The 16,909-nt window shown below is 44.9% G+C and overlaps 1 protein-coding gene across 3 annotated transcripts in view; it reads right to left on the bottom strand.

Annotated features, from left to right (window-relative positions):
• The window catches only part of NHEJ1 (non-homologous end joining factor 1), a 77,564-nt gene that overhangs the window by 6,895 nt on the left and 53,760 nt on the right, over window positions 1-16,909 (bottom strand). For all 3 annotated transcript variants that reach the window (XM_016196822.2, XM_016196824.2, XM_016196823.2), the window contains exons 6-7: window positions 918-1,035; window positions 225-343 (exon numbers count right to left, since the gene is read on the bottom strand). In XM_016196822.2, coding sequence (XP_016052308.1) covers window positions 225-343; window positions 918-1,035 — 237 coding nt within the window. The remainder of the gene's footprint in view (window positions 1-224; window positions 344-917; window positions 1,036-16,909) is intronic.

Below are 16,909 nucleotides of genomic sequence, written 5' to 3'. Positions count from 1 at the left end.
AAGTCAAGGTCCTTCATTCAGTACAAGAACTACAGAGAGGAGATGTGAGAAACAATGACTCTCCACCTAGAAAGGCACAGTTTGGAAGCCTGGTGACAAACATCCTCCAATATTATTATGGTAGATCAACTAGGTGGCAATTCCAGGGACCACTGACTCGAGGGCTATAGGTATGGACTCCTCCAATGCTCAGAACGCCAAACAGGAAGCTGCTCGTGACTCACTGTGGGCTCTGTGTCAGGCCCTGGGAGGGATGGTGCTGAGGAAACCGGCTCTTCAGGCTGGCTCAGAAATTGGCTATCAGTTCCTTGTGGGGAGGCACTATTTGAGGTCTGAGGATCTCCTGAAAGCAGAAAGATCAAGGGCAGACAGTCATAAATGCCTTCTTCTTACCAGGAAGACATCAGAATTCACCAAGCATTCTGACAAAAGCCTGGATTGGTACTAATAATATATAAACAGACAGAAGTAGCCACAAATCCAACTTCCAGCTGACTTTTGAAAAGCTCTGTTTCTACTCTGAAGATTCCCCAGGCCCACTTTCACCAGGTAGGAAAAGACCTTCCTGGACTCAAAATAGCCAACTGTTCTTCTACACATTTCCTGACATGCCTAGGGAGATTCATCTTTCTCCTGGTTCTCTAATTCTCCTAAGTGCCCAGATCAGTTTTATAGAACTTTCTGCAAAGATGGAAATGGTCTATATTTCCACTGTCCAACTTGGTAGCCACCAGCAGCTGTTGAGCACTTGAAATGTGGCTAGAGCAAATGAGGAAATAAAATTTTCATTTTACTTAACTTTTATTAATTTAAACTTAAATAGTCACAAGTAGCTAGAGCTACCACAAACCTAGACAGCACAAACCTAGACCCTAACTCTAACCCCAGGGAGACCAAGTTCCCCTGGAGCTACTCACCGGCATTTTGATGCTTCTGCCTCACTTGGACCTCTTGTTTGGTGACTGCCATATACAGATTCTGTAGACTCCTGACAAAGGGCTTCCCATCACCAACACTGCATGCCTCTGGAAGTTTCTATTGGGGAGAGAAGATGCTGTCATTTGTTACACTGTATTGCCAGAGAAAAGGGATTTTATATTCCACTGATAGAACTGGTATCAACCCCAAAAGAATTTATATAAAGAAGTCAGATCCCATGCCTGGCCAGGCATGGTTCAGCAGTTGAGCATGGACCTAGGATCCAGGAGATCACGGCTCAATTCCCAGTCAGGCCACATGCCGGGGTTGCAGGCTCGATCCCCAGTCGGGGGCGTGCAGGAGGCAGCTGATCAGTGATGACTCATTATTGCTGTTTCTATCTCTCTCTCTCCCTCTCCCTTTTTCTCTCTGAAATCAATGAAGATATATTAAAAAAAAAAAAAAAGAACTCAGATACCATAGAGGGCACCCATATCCAAGCCTGTTGGGACCAATACTAAGACCTCTTGAGAGATCTTCTCTGAAAGGCAATTTCCAAACATGTGTCTTTATTTCCCCCAACATTTAGGTCTATTACGATTTCCCATGAATGCCCCACAGGTCTCTAGGCTCTTTCTCCTAAAGTGATGATCTCTTAGAGGCCTGTTTTAGGAAATCACTGTACCTAAACTGTCTCTGAGCTGTACAGGTTACTATTTTAATTTTATATTCCCTACTGCGATCCCACTGTGCTTAGTTACAATCCATGAACTCTCAATGGCGAGATCCCCTCAAGGGGATGAAAATTGGTTCTTGGGGGTAAAAAAAAAAAATTGCTCTTTTAAAGCATAAAGCACAGATATATATAAACATAAACAGAATTTTGGTATATTTTGATACTAAAATAGTGGGTGGTGGTGGTGATTAAGAAAAAAGGTCTCAAAAGGTTCCTTAGGGAGGTGTTAATGAAAAAAAAGTTGAGAAACACTGTTATAATCACATTATATTTATGTTTCCTTCAATATAGAATGAACCATGTGGATTTATACTCACAGCAAAATGCTTTGCCTAGTTTGACTTTCATATATTGGCTGAACTGAGGTGAAATAATGCTGAAGACTGAAGAAAGGGCAATAAAAACAAGATGAAAGAGTATGGTATCCGGTGTTCCCAAACCTGGCTGCACTTAAGCATCTTGGAAAGGGCCCAGAACTACTTCATCTGTCCCTATGCATGCAAATTGTTATGGTTCCCAGCCAAGGTAGCAGGTCTCCAAGGAAGTCATGCCAGCCGCTCATATGGGAACCAACCCAAAAATCCTGGATTGGCCCGTATCTCTTGTCAAGGGCACTTTCTCTGGACTAGAAGGGCATTCATTTCTGAAAGCCTCCTGTGGGAGAAAGACGGAAGAGAGAATGCAGGAGACGCAGTGAGGTAGTTGCTGAGCAGTAGTCAAGGCTTTCCAGTTATCTTTCCCTGAGCATGGTGGGAGCTGACAAACTTGTTGGCCCCAGGAAATGTAACATACATTTCTACTCTAACCCAATTCCCACCCTTAAGATTATACCAGTCTTGGACTTTTACTGGAAACCACAGACAATGAATCAGAAACCATTAGTGCAAACTATTTCTAGCCAGTAATCGCACTAGGAGTTAAACAGTTCTCTTCGGCAGCATTACCTGAGGAATGAACTGAAAAGGGAAGGCCAACTATCAGGCCACACATCCACCTCACCTCACTCTCCTTCCAGGTTCAGCTCTCCAATCTCCAAGCCACCTCCTGCCCCACAAAGTCCTCTACTCCACAGCCAGAGGGCCCTGACAGGGGAGAGCCAACGGCTGTTCTCCTCCCTTCTGTCTCATGTCTCTAGGATCTCCCTTCACTGTGCTCAAGAGATGTGGCCTCTCTGCGTCATCCACACACAGCTTGGCTGGCACTGCACTGTTTGTACAAATGGGCTAGGCAGAATCTAGGCATCCAGGGTCATCTCCTCCTGCCCTTCCTATGGAACTTAACAGACTCATCAATTTTCCAGGGTGATCATTAGCCAGGCCATGTATTTAGTCTCAAAATGAAGTGCCAGAACTGAAAGGCTACTAGAGCCAGGGCCATCCTGGACCTGAATCCAAACCTAGAACCTATATATTACCTCCCTCTATCCTTCCCCTTCTTAGGGGATCTGGTCCTACGGTTGCTGCCAAAGTATGAGGACAGAAGTATCAGTCCGCTTGCTGGTACTTACTACATGCTAGACACTGCTCTAAGTATTTACCGCATTAGCCCATTCTGTCTAATTCACTGCTATTTCCTTGGCACCTAGAACAACCTGGCCCATAGTAGGGGAGCAATAACTATTTGTGAATGAATGAACATGGTAGGCTACTGTCCCATTTCCCTGAGAAGGCCACAGCTAGTAGGTGATGGAACAGGATTAGAATCTAAACAGTCTGGCTTCAGGGCCCACAAATATAATGACTACAGTACTTACTTCTCTGAACAGCAGAATTTCAGTTAAAAGGGAAATACAGCCTTTCCCAGGATCACAACCCTCAATCCCTCACATCACAGATGATCTGCCTATATTCCATTCGGCCCAGGAACAAGCTCCCTCAGGCGACAATAAAAAAGTGAACAGATAAAAAAGAGGCAGCTGGCCCTACTTGGAAGCCTCAGGGGCTGAATGGCCATAGCCTTAATCTTATTCTAGCCCTTCCCTGTCATCACTGATTCCCTGGGCATCGTCTGCAGAATATGCTAGGGAAGAGAGGTGGAGAGGCCAGAGTATGGCAAGGAGGAACTTTAGCTCCCTGCCCAGGACAATGGCAGGGGCGAGCTGGGCGGGTGGCAGAGATCAAAGGGAGAATGCCGGAGTCAGGACTAAGAAAAGCAAATAGCAGTGCCCCCGCTAGAAGTACGACTGAGCCAGGTGCAAGGTGTACCAGCCACAAAGCGGGTCACTGCCCACAGTGGGGAGGGGAAGAGTACTGTGTAATGTGTTCTACTGTTTAATGTGTTCATCTGATTAACCAGAATCAATTCTACTCAGCAAAAAAGGGGAGGCTCTACGGTGCCAAGCCCTGCAGGACTGAGGGCAGGGAAATGGATGCGTCAGTCCCTCCCTCCTCAAACAGGAATAAGGCAGAGTTCCTGCTCAAAGGGAGATAGGGAGATACATAAAAATATTTTTTTTTCAAGTGTTATGCTCTAACAGAATTACAAACAAAGGGTAATAGGAACTCAGAGAAGAAGAAAGGGACGAATTTTTTTTTTCCCCCTGTTAATCCTCACCTGAGGATATTTTGATCAAACTCTCAACCTTTCAGTGCGCAAGGCCAATGCACTGACCACTGAGCCATGCTGGCCAGGGCAGAAAGGGACAAATCTTGGCCTCAAAAAGCTTTGGAGGTGGGGGCACCAAGTCAAACCTTGCAAGGTTAGACTGTGAATGTGTTGGAAGTTTCTGAGGTGCAAAGGTGTGAAAAGACATATCTCGTGAGAAATGAGACCAGAAGGCTAAATTCATATCCAGGGGATTGCAAAGGACTCACATTCTGAATTAAGGATATGCCTGTGGGAATTTCCCTTTGTTTTATAAAGTGGTTTCTCTAGATACAGCAGCCTGCCAAAGCTTCCTTGGCTCCAAACTAATATCAATACAACAGTGAGGAATCAGAAGCTTCCTCTAGGTTTCCCTTTTTAGTCTTTCTGCTACATCCACGAAAACCCGCCTAGTACTTCTTCACTGCTCACTGCCAGTTCTGTGACGTTTCAGTAGTTACAAGAGCTATATTCCTCCCCTGTCTCCAAGGGCAATTTTACTCTCCCATCTCCAGTCCACTGAGACTTTAGCCCTTGCTATACAGTATATCAGAAGCTTTCAGAACACTAAAGGTATAGAAATCCTACAGGGCATTTTATTTCCCTCTCGTCTCTACTGCAACTCATCTTGGTACCGAGGGCCCACACTCCCCTCTCAGCGATAACTCCCATCTCCATCGAATCTAAAATTCACTCCCCATGGTTCAGGATCCTAAGACTCCCTCCTACTCTCTGACCCCAACAGGATCTGTTGGCGAGATCCCAACTGCCACTTTCAACTAGAAATTGAAGGTCTGATCCCGCCCCACCCACCCCCATCTCATCTCTCCTTTTCTCTGGGGCTGTTTCAGAAAAGAAACCTTTAGGATCCTGGGTAAGGAAAGGCTGGGCCCTGACACACTGCTCACCCTACTCAATGTGGGCCCAGGCTAAGAATGGAGATTTAAAAGAAGAGAAAGGGGAAATGAGCAACTGGCGCTCCCCAGCACCAGCGTTGAGCAGGTCTTTGGTGCTGGTACCAGCCCCAGAAGCTGGCACAGTCCCGAGGCCCTGACACTGACTGTGACAAAGTCACAACCACAGGACAGGTTCCCAACAAGTGGCTTCTCACTCAAAGGGGAAGAAGCAAGACTATCCAGGAATTAGTGTAAAAAAAAAAAATTTCTTAGGAAAAAAGAGAAGTAAAAAAAGCTGTAAGTTCTGTCTTTAGAGTCTCAAAGCCTTTGATTTGTACCTAAGGTCTTCTGTCTTCTATTTGCTAGCTGTGACATTTTGGGTAAGTTATTACACTTAATCAGCATCTTATTTTGAGGGGGGAGGGAGAAGGGGGAGGAAGGCAGGGAGGAGAGGGGGAGGGGAGGGAGGGAAGGTGGAGACAGATATGATGGGGGAGAGATTAACAACATCTACATCATAGAGTTTGTGAAAGAATTAAATGAGAACAGAGTAAGTATTTAAGAAATGTGTCCCTCCCCTTTGCCAGGCACACAGGGACTTTTCTTGCCTGGCCCCAGTCCAGTGCCAAGGCGACTCAAGAAATGCCCTAATGCTGTAGTGTACAGAGAAGCCAGGGTCTCACTCAATTGTTAACCCTTCCCCACTGCACCCCCAAGCATACTGCCTTCTAACAATCCAGGGACTAGTCAAAGCCCAGAGCAGGGAGACAATCGGTGGGTGGTTTACTGACCACCATCGCCACTCTAGTCCACTCCTGTCTCTGTAAAGGACCCAGGCGCACGGCTTTTGTATCAGAAGGTCCTGGTTTTCAGTCCTGGCTTTGCCAGTTGGCAGCTATGTTACTAACCTCTTCTAGCTTCTGTCCCTCACCAGAAAAATGAGACCAACACCGACTCGTATGAGACTGGCAGGAGTACACAAGTTAATATTTGCAAAGGTTGCCTGCTCAGTTCCACTGTACATTATGCCTCCTTACCTCCCCCACTGCTCTTGCTGCCTCTCAGAGATCTCCTTCACTGTCCCCATATTCAGGACCTACCTAAGAGGCCAAAGGTTCACTTTCATTCTCCTGACCCTCTTTTTTTTGGGGGGGGGGGGGGGGTATTAATACAGGAGAGTAAAGCTACTCTCTCTAGAGCACACAAAGCACAAACAGCCTGCTCGTCAGAAAGTGTTAGCAAAAGTATTCCACATAGTCTAACTTGTCCATCAACGCTTCAGCCAGGAACCCGTTCTCACCACCATTCCCTGCTCCCTAAAGTGGCTTGTGCAAGAGGCTCTGCCATGGCATTTCCATCTTAAAGTAATACACTCGCCCGGCCCCGCGTGGCTCAGCGATTGAGCATCGACCTGGGACCCAGGAGATCCCGGTTTGATTCCCGGTCAGGGCACATGCCTGGGTTGTGGGCTCGATCCCCAGTCAGGGGCCTGCAGGAGGCAGCCGATCAATGACTCTCTCATCATTGATGTTTGTCTCTCTCTCTCTCCCTCTCCTTCCTCTCTTTGAAATTAATGAAGATATATATTTTTTAAAAAGTAATAAACCCAACAAAGACTATTTTGAAAGTAGTACACAAACAGGACCTGCAGATATGTCATCCAAATGGTTTATTTTTTTATTATTCCTCACCTGAGGATATGTTTTATCGATTTTAGAGAGAGGAAGGGAGAGAGAGAGAGAAACATCCATGTGAGAGAAACATCAATTGGTTGCCTCCTGTACCTGCCCCCACTGGGGATCGAGCCTATGACCTAGATATGTGCCCTGGCTGGGAATCGAACCGGCAACCTTTCAGTGCACAGGATGATGCTCCACCCAACTGAGCCACACTGGCCAGGGCACAGCCAGATGGTTTTTGATAGGATGAATCTCACAGTTTCTTCAGAGTCTGTGAGTCCTAGGTCAATAATAGGACAAAAAAAGAAGAGAGATGATGGTGATGTCCAGATTTTTAAAAGACAACCATCTCGCTCTCCCTTCTCGCTTCAAATTTTTCCACAGCATCTCACTTGGATGAGCCACTTCTGAGTTTCAGGCAAGATCCAACCCCAGGGGTCCCTCTGCTTTATCCCTCATAGAACACCCCTCTGTTCTCAGTTCACTGAGCGCAAACCTTGGTGATTTGGGAGAGAACACAGTACCCTAAGTATACAAGGCATGCTGCCCTTGAAGATCGTGTGTGAAGTCGACGAGACAGCTGACACTGCTCCTGTGTTTGGTCTGGTTCAGCTTTATTTGGGTCTGTGCTGCACAAGGCCCACCCTGACCATTCCGCCCTGCCGTCGCTGACCTCCCCACGCTCTCCCATCCGCCTCCGACTCCTGAGCACCACCCACTCAACGCTGGGCTCGGCTAAGAAAAAACAGCGAGACCTGAACTTAATCTTGTGTTTGGAACTTGCAAATTAATTATAGTCCACTTCACCCCTCCACCCTTTTTAAACAAGGTGGGAGGATGGATGAATGCACATATACATACATTCAAGCACGCATGTATGCAATCTAGTCAAATCAGTGATTCACTTTCTTTGTGGCCGCCTACCAAAATGGGATAATTTTGCTGCCTCACTCTCTCATGGTGCTGGAAAAGAATGGAGATGAGATAGGTGCAGAGTTCAAAACAGTTTGAGATAAAGTGCAGTCTTACTTATATTATTCATATTTTTGTCGTTTCACTTGTGGCCTACCTAGCTCCCTGAGCTACGCAGTCAGAAGAGAAGGGAGGTGGGAAGAAAAACAATACAGAGAGGTCCAAACAGAAAGTTTGAATAATATTGATAAAGTTAACATTCTGGAATGCATTCGAAGTAGTAGGTACTAGGCTAAGCATTTAATGCATTATCTTAATTAATCTCCACAGTAATCCTATCAGCTTGACACTAAAATCATTCTCGTTTTGCCTGTGAGGAAACAAAGGCTCAGAGAGGTTAAGTAACTTGACCAGGGCCACAGCTAGAAAGTAGTTGAACAGGGAGGCAGAAGACCCGGGAAGCTGAACTCCAGCACATACACTGAACACGACACTCTGATGCCTTTTAGAATCACCCAATGAGACACCCATTTTTCCCTTGCACCCACCCCAGAGGAAGGCTGGTCCCGGTTCTGAGGTCTAGTCGTACTAGATGCTAGCTCTCACCTCCTTTTTAAATCTCCAAATAGCTCAAGAGGCTGAGAGAGGGAAAAGGCAAAATGCCCTCCAGAGAGGGAAAGCTGACTGAACCCCTTGATGTCCTCCAATGGTACTAGAAAATCAGAAAAATGAATCTCTGGTATGGGGAGGCTCTAGACTCTAAATTGCCTTTTAAAATAAGTACAGCCCCTCAAAGTCATAGCAGGAAGGCCCCTCAGCTCTGCCCCAGAAGAAAAATAATGGCAAAGGGAGTGGAAGTGAAGGTGGGGGCAGGGGCCGCCGCTCTCATAAGAGCCCTTTGTGGTGGCTGCCTCTGAAAGGAGGTTTTGCTAGACAAGGTGGAACTTCTCAAGGTGACAAGCAAATGGTACAGCCTAAGCTGTGACCCTTTGCTCACTCCTTAACCGCCCCCTCCCCTTCGGAGGGCCAGAGCTGAAACTGTCCCGAAGCCCCACCCAGGCACAGCACAAACCAGGGCTTTCTAGTCTGCAGGGCGACTGACAGAGGCAAAGGGGCTGGGGGGACAAAAGTGGTTTCCTGGGGGGACAAATCCTCAGAGGCCCTCAGAAAGTGCAGCAGCAACTCTCATTCCTTCGTTTCTCTACTCCCACTCCTCCAAGAACAGGCAGTTCCTGTCAGTTCTGGCTCAGGGAGGGGGCTCCGACCAGCAGATCAGGGGTAATTCTGAACGAGGGTTTTGCACCTCTCTCAAATTTAGCCTCCCGCCATCCCTTTCCCAAATGGGAATGAGGCAGTGTGGCAGAAAGCAGAAAGGAAAACGCATCAGGTTTAGTAACAAAAAGAATCACAGCTACAAGGCAGGCATCTGGCTCTCAAAGCTCGGATCCCTGCCCTGTGCCATGAGCACAGCAAGTAAGTGCATATTTCTTTTTTTTCTGTTTTAGTGGAGAAGAGAGGACAGTCAGCTGGGCCTGTAGGGCACAGAGGTGATTTAGAGGGCCCGGTAGTATTCTCTGTAGAACATCTACCACCAGAGGGATTCTCTTTCACTCCAGATTACACGCTTGACAGCTGGGAACACAGCCCACTGTGGCTGTGACCTCACGGGCTCCCTGCCCCCACCCTGCCTGCTCCCTGTAGGGTGACACAGTGTCCTCTGCACCCTGCAAAATCTTACTCTGTAGGGTGAAGCACCACATCACACACACACACACACACACACACACACATACACACACTCGTGATCAAGGTCTGATCTTCATGACCTTAGGTAGTTAAAGGTTTCTTAACAGGACACAGATCATAAAGGAAAAAACTGATAAATTGGACTACATTAAAATTAAGAACCTCTCCCTGAATAGACACTTTTCCAAATACAGATGGTCAATAGACATATGCAAAGATGTTCAATGTCACTAATCATTCGAGAGATGCAATGAAAACCGCAATGAGCTATTACATCACACTTGTCAGAATGGCTGCCATCAATAAATTGACAAAAACAACAAGTGTCGGCAAGGATGTGGAGAAAAGGGAACCTTTGTGCACTGGTGCTGCGAATGCAGATTGGTGCAGCCACTATGAAAAACACTAAAAATGGGACTGCCTTATGACCCACTTCTGGGTATATATCCAAAGAAACCCAACACACTAATTTCAAAGAATATATGCACAGCTATGCTCATTGCAGCATTATTTACAATAGCCAAGATATGGAAGCAACCCAAGTGCCCATCAGTAGATGAGTCAATAAAAATGTTATGGTACATATATACAGTGGAGTATTACTCAGCCATAAAAAATGAAAATTTACCATTTGTGACAGCATGGATGGACCTAGAGGGTATTATGCTAGGTGAAATAAGTCAGAGAAAGACAAATACATGATTTCACTTATATGTGGAATCTAAAGAACAAAACAAACAAAACTGAAATAGATTCACAGACACAGAGAACAGACTGATGTTGCCAGAGGGAAGTGGTGTTGGGAGACTGAGTGAAAAAGGTGAAGGGATTGAGAAGTACAAACTGGTACTCACAGGACAGTCACGGGGATGTAAAGTGAAAACAACCCGACTACCCATCACCTGACAAATGGATACACAAAATGTGATATAGCCATATAATGGTATATTATTCTGTGATAAAAAGAAATGAAGTCCTGGTACTCGCTTTAATGGATAAACCTGAAAACACAATGCTAAGAGAAAGAATTAAGACACAAAAGACCATATATTGTATGATTCCATTTTTATGAAATATCCAGAATAGGCAAATTCAGAGAGACAGAAAGTAGGTGAGTGATTTCCAATAGCTGGGGGAGGGGATGGAGAATGACTGCATATGGTACAAGGTTTCTTTCTGGGGTGCAAAAAGGTTCCAGAAATAGACAGTAGTTACAGTTGAACAATCTGAATATTGTAAAACCACAGAACTGTATGCTTTTGGTGTGTACTTTTTGGTAAATGTTATGGTATGTGAATAAAAAGATAAAGTCACTACTCTTCCCCTCTCCTCTGCCTGTTCTCCACTCTGTTCCTTCTTTCAGGAATCGATTCCCAGGCTCCCAACAGGCCTGGGCAACTTTTAAATGACTTTAACACAGTCAGTGGAGCAGGTTACTGTCCAGTGACTACACGTGACTGGAGTTAGCATAGAGTGGGGACAGAGCATGGGATCTAGAGTCACACGGGACTAGTTCTGAAAAAAGTCCACCACTTACACATTTGTTTTTATGACCTTGGCCAAGTAACTTAATCTGTTTGAGCCTCACTTTCCTTTCTGCAAATGAGTAAAATAATTCCCTTCAATGAGGGTTGTTGTGAGCATAAATGAGATAAAGTATGTAACATATTAATTCCTTCTTTCCCTTGAAAGTTCCAAGCAATCTCAGCTACTTGAAGGCAACCAGAAAACACGCTTTATTTCAGCAAAGCTGAATAGGCTCTGGAACTGAACTGCTCAAATCCCAAGTCCATTCCTTTACCTTTCTAAGCCTCAGTCTCTCTAACTGTGTAATGGGAATACCACCACCTGCGTGATAGAGTTAGGATAAAGATTAAATGAGATAATGAATGTAAAGTGTTACTAGACAGCCTGGCACATAGAAAGCACTCCATAAATATTAACTGTTATTATTAATTCAATCATTAAACAAAATTGTTGGCTATGCCAGATAGCGTGCTGTGTCCTAAGGAGAAGATGGAGTTCACTGCCTTCAAGGAGCTCATAGTCTGGCTAGGGAGTCAGACACATAAACAAAGAATTGTTCTTCGTGGCCAGGCATACACTGCAGCCTTTGATTCCCAGTCAATAACACCAGGTCTCAGGCATTATAAAACAAAGCTGGATATGTAAGGAACGGTGTGGGGTGGGGGCAGCGGCGAACAGACTAACCATGAATCAACAGTAGACCCTTCTTTTTTTTCTATAAATAGCCTACAAGAATCTAGATAAATAGGCACGCAGACTGCCTCCTTAGCATTACCATGAACTGGCCAGGGGCTTAAGGGCATCTCCTATAATTCCATCTCCCTTGCTCTTCAAGGGCTTGGTTCTCATCTTTCAGATCGCAATTTAAATGTCACTTCTTCTGGCCCCCACACCACATCATCGAAAGTATTTGCTCTTATAGCACTCTCTTCTCTGCCCTCAAAATGACTGTATTTTCAGTTACTTACCTGTTTTCTTGTTTCCTGTCTCCATGACTAGGCTGTGAGCTCCTAGAGTTCAGGTTCATTCAGCAAATGTTTACCAAGTATCTACTATGTGCCAGGTTCTAAAGTAGGTGCTGAAAATTCCATTTGGGGGTGCAGACATGGCCACTACCCTCATAGAGGTTATAGTATATATTTGCTGCAGAGCTTTGGGATGGAAGTTTATCCCAGTCCTGGCTGAGGCCTCTCTTCTGACTAGCCTAGGTGGACATGAGGCCTTGGTTGCCAATCTCTCACTGAGTCCAAAAAACAAAAGGCCGAAACTCTGGCTACTTCTCAGCTCTTCCTTTTGCAGTCCTAGACTCCCATGCTCACAGCCCAGTGAAGTTTAAACTAGGGCCAGCAGCACAACCTCAGAGCCTTTTCTGCAAGTTCTTTCCTTATAAAGCTCTTCACATCAGCACTCTAAGAGCAAGAACAGTCTATACCAGGCAAGGGATGTCCTGGCTGGGGTGGCGGTGGGGGCAGGAAGATGAGTCTCCCTAAGACCCACAGAGAAGAATAGCTGCAGCTGGAAGTGCTGAGCCCGCATCACCTCTCGAAGTCAGTGCCCCGAGATTCCCAGACAGTCTGAGCTTCTCTACCGTTCAGCCTGACTTTACCCCTTGCTACCTGCTGAAGCCAGCCTGAGGTCTAGGGATGCTGAATTTGTCTCCAGTGAGGATATTCTACTGCGGACTCTTGGCATAGGCCAAAGGGACACTGTTTTCCAGGACTGGGAGATAATAAAATTAAAAGGATTACTGGAAAAGCTGCTTTAAATTCTGTATTAAATGAACAAAATCTGTATATATGTGTCTATGTCTCTCTCTCTCTCTCTCTCTCTCTCTCTCTCTCTCACACACACACACACACACACGCAGAGCACAAATTTTTGCTTAATAGCAGCAGATAATGTTCTGAAAGCAGAATCAGGGAAAAAGTCTCAAGCTACAGAAACAAATACATTTATTCATTCAAGAATCACTCACTAGACACCTTCCCTGAGCCAGACTGTTCTAGGTCCAAAGAAATAAACGAATGATTGTGCATTCGGCAAAATATGTTCAGTTCTGTGATACAGGTCTGTGCACAGTCTACTATAAGAGAGCAGCAGAAAGCAGGCAGGATTTTCATCTGGTCAGGGATTTCCTAGCTCCATCCCCAAACTCTCTGCTTTTAACCTGCATTGGAGGCAAACAGAAGCAAGACCATGGGGTAGATCTGGAGGGTGGGACTGGGGTCAAGGTATGTCCATTAAATCAGAACAGCATGTTGAGTTGAAAACAGGAGGCAAATCCACAGGAACCAGCCAACTAATAGCTCTAGCCCAAATCACTGCTGCCAGATCTAGCAGAAGTAATGATGGGACTGTAGAAAACCTGGCAAGGAGAAACAGTGTAATGTGGGAAATGATGTTTCACAGCAAAATCTGTGTGAGATTGTCATTGTCTCAGGAAAATGAGATTCTCTGGAAATCTCCACTCAGATTCCTAACTCAGCCCCAGATTAATCTTGGCTTAATCCCCCTTGCCCCTCTTTGAGCAGGTAGTAAGTATCATGTGGTTCTCCTGGTGTAAGGACTTTGCAAATCTTAGATGAATACACTGAGCCCTTCCATAGTCAACGTGGAAAAAACTATAATCTGGAGAAAATGAGCACAGAAGAGTGGCTCTCCCAGGATCCAGGATCCTGAGTGAGGGGAAGGGTAAATATATCTTTTTCATTTGACATCAAACTTTACTATCATTCCAATCACTATGTTTTCTTACCACATTAACATAACGCTACTTAGTGCCCTCAGTGTGGCTCTTTCTGAATTCATATTCGCATATCTACACTCTACTTCCTGGTTCCTTTGATGAGCAAAAGCACATATTTTCTAGATGGATGGTACAATATGACTATGAAAGAAAACTGTTCTGTATATCAAGTACAGATGACTACAGAGTAAACTAAGGTGCCCAGCTCAGTGAAGCTACCCTCTTTGGAAGTATGTCCTATCCGCCCACAGCCCTCCAAGGTAAGGCAAGATGAGGGAGGGGGGCAGATTCGTACTCTGTGACCCTAATCCCCTGGCCCCAGCTAATTAGATGAAGGGTGGACACCTGACCTAGGAGAACTCAATCCCTGACCAGATTCTCTCCATCAGTTATATGACCTGAAAGTCCCAGAGCATGGATCCTTAGGTGGTTTGTTTGTTTGTTTGCTTTCTTTTTAATGCTATGCACTCCCCTGGCAATCTGGTGAAGGCTGTGCACCATTTTTAAATGCACAAAATAAAATATATAGAATTACCAAAAAGACCAATTAATTAAAATGCCATTATCCAAATATTAAAAAAAAACACAAATTTACAATATAATAACATGTGCTTCTTTATCAACACATTAAATTACAAGATCTAGCAGTGGGTCTATCAACTACCATAATTTCAAGTAGTGATGAGCATAAACTGTATTTCATGATATCTGCAGCAACTATAAAAAGATAGGAAAATATGTGATTTCTTTGGCGACAAAATCACAGATAGTGCTAGTACCACAGTGGTTTTTGCTTACATTTATAATAAAAGGAAATGCTAAATTTCAGTTACAGATTAATGAAAATAAAGATACAATTTGTTCCCCCATCCAATTCATGAAAACTTGAATTCCAAGCATGGATTCTCAAGGGATCCATGGACCCCAGGATAACAACCCCTGCTGTAAAGACTCTTATTGGATGACCGTGGATGCTTAACTAAAAGGCCATGTAGAGCCAGTCAGAGACAGCAATAAGACAAGCCAGAGACACATGTCAGTCAGTTTGTAGGAGCAGAAATAAACTGGCAATGGGTGGGCTGTGAGGGGCAGAGATGAGTGCTCCTGAGATCCCAAGAAGCTGCCTTTCCATCCAGTGGAAAAGGCTAACTGCCTGAAATTTGGCACTGAGAGATTTCCCTCTGCCTTCGCAGTCCATTTCATTTTGCCTTTTTACCTTAGCTAATTAAGGGAATCTTCTTCCTTACAGTTAATTACTAAGATAATACCTCAAACAGATGATTTCACTGAAATATGTTAACAATATACTATGTTACTTGTGTACATTCACATCCTACGAGATTGTCAGTTCCTGTGTCTCAGGGTAAGTACACTCTCAGTCCAGTAAAGCCCACAGCTGCTGATGGCCACTACCTGCTGCAGCAGATGCTAATGATATCAAATGTCTCCGGGCAGGAGGGAAAGCTGCCTTTGCCCTGCCTGTGGCGAGACCTGGCAGGCAAACCTGGCCAGTTTATCGCTAGATAGGAGCTCAGAGGAGCCAGACAAAATGGAGCAGGATGAAAAATCAATGAAGCAGCCCAGGGCTATCTGAATCACCGCAGATCTTCAGGCTTACAGAGGGCAAGGGCAAAAGGGAACACAGATGTCCAGAAGAAGAAACCAAAACTGTCAGAGGTCCTCTTGGAAGATTCATGGTGAAGAGATATTCTGTGCTATTGGAAGAGAGAAACTGAGGAAGATACACTGTCCCGAACAGCTTTCCTGTTACAGGAGTAACACCACCAATGGTCAATGCCAAGCCCCCCAACTAGACACATGTAGGCCTGGGGACACCTTCTTAGAGAGGGGAGGGTGACCCTCAACTCTTCTCCTCTGCTCTTCCCACTGTTTGTAACCCCACTGAGGGCAAATGGGAAAGGAGAAGCCAGGGGACAAGGGATTGAATATTACTGTTAATTAAGCATTTAAAAATGGCTCAGGGGTTGAGCATCGACCTAGGATCCAGGAGATTGCGGTTTGATTCCCGGTCAGCGGGTTGCAGGCTCGATCCCCAGTAGAGGGCGTGCAGGAAGCAGCCGATCAATGACTACACTCTCATCATTGCTGTTTCTATCTCTCTCTCTCCCTCTCCCTTCCTCTCTCTGAAATCAATAAAGATGTATTTTTTAAAAAAAGAAAGACCAGATTGATTTAAGAAAAAAAAAATGTAGTGAGAAGTACATAGTGTTTATTTTATTATGCTTCATACCTTATATATCATAGATATTTATATGTATTAAATATTTTATAATAAAAATATTTTTTAAAAACCAGCAAAATCCAAATCAAACATCTAATGAAAAAGTGAAAATTATTTAACACAGTATCCGCAGTGACTACCAAAGTCCAAGCACCACAGTCCATTGAGGGACACACCTCCAGACCTGCCCCAGTGCCTGCCCCAGGGACCCCGAGTTTAAAGAAGGGCAAGGATCCAAGGAGTCAAAGGTTCGGGGGGGGGGGCATTCTGGGTTCCAAGACTTTCCAGAAAGTCAAGAGAATTAGCACGTTTGGGGGTTAGGAAGCTAAATGCTAGAAAGTCAATTGCTAGTTATCTGCCACCAGTTTAACTCAAAATACTCACTCGTAGCAGGTCACCTGCCTAACCCAAGGCTGAGGTAGCAATAGAGGGATGGAACCTAAAACTGTTCAAAGATGACTCTACAATCTATAGGGGAAATTAAGTAGGTCCAACAAGGCATTAAAGAGATACCAGGAAAAAAAAAAAAGATGAAATAGAGGGAGAAAAAGTGGAGGTTAAAAGATATACTTCAAGCCCTGGCGGGTGTAGCTCAGTTGGTTGAGCGTCTTCCTGAGCTCCAAAAGGTAGCTGGTTTGATTTCCGTTTGGGGTGCAGGAAGCAACTGATCAATGTTTCTCTTTCACATCAATATTTCTCTCTCTCTCTCTCTCTAAAAAAATCAATAAAAATGAATTAAAAAAAAAAAGATATACTTCAAATCAGACCTCAGCTCAGAACAGGAGTGTGGGGACAATGGGGGTGGGTGGTGGGAGAAGGGGGCTGGAGAAGGAGAGAAGTGTGAATCGGCAGAGAGGTCAAGACAGGACTGCTTAGGAGGAAATTCTCCTTTGTGATATGTACAAGCTTGAGGCTAAAAGCTGC

The sequence above is a fragment of the Miniopterus natalensis genome, chromosome 8 (assembly GCF_054644295.1).
Source record: "Miniopterus natalensis isolate mMinNat1 chromosome 8, mMinNat1.hap1, whole genome shotgun sequence".
NCBI lineage: Eukaryota > Metazoa > Chordata > Mammalia > Chiroptera > Miniopteridae > Miniopterus > Miniopterus natalensis.
The sequence above is the reverse complement of the archived record's forward strand: the minus strand, read 5'-3'. Positions and strand labels throughout refer to the sequence as shown.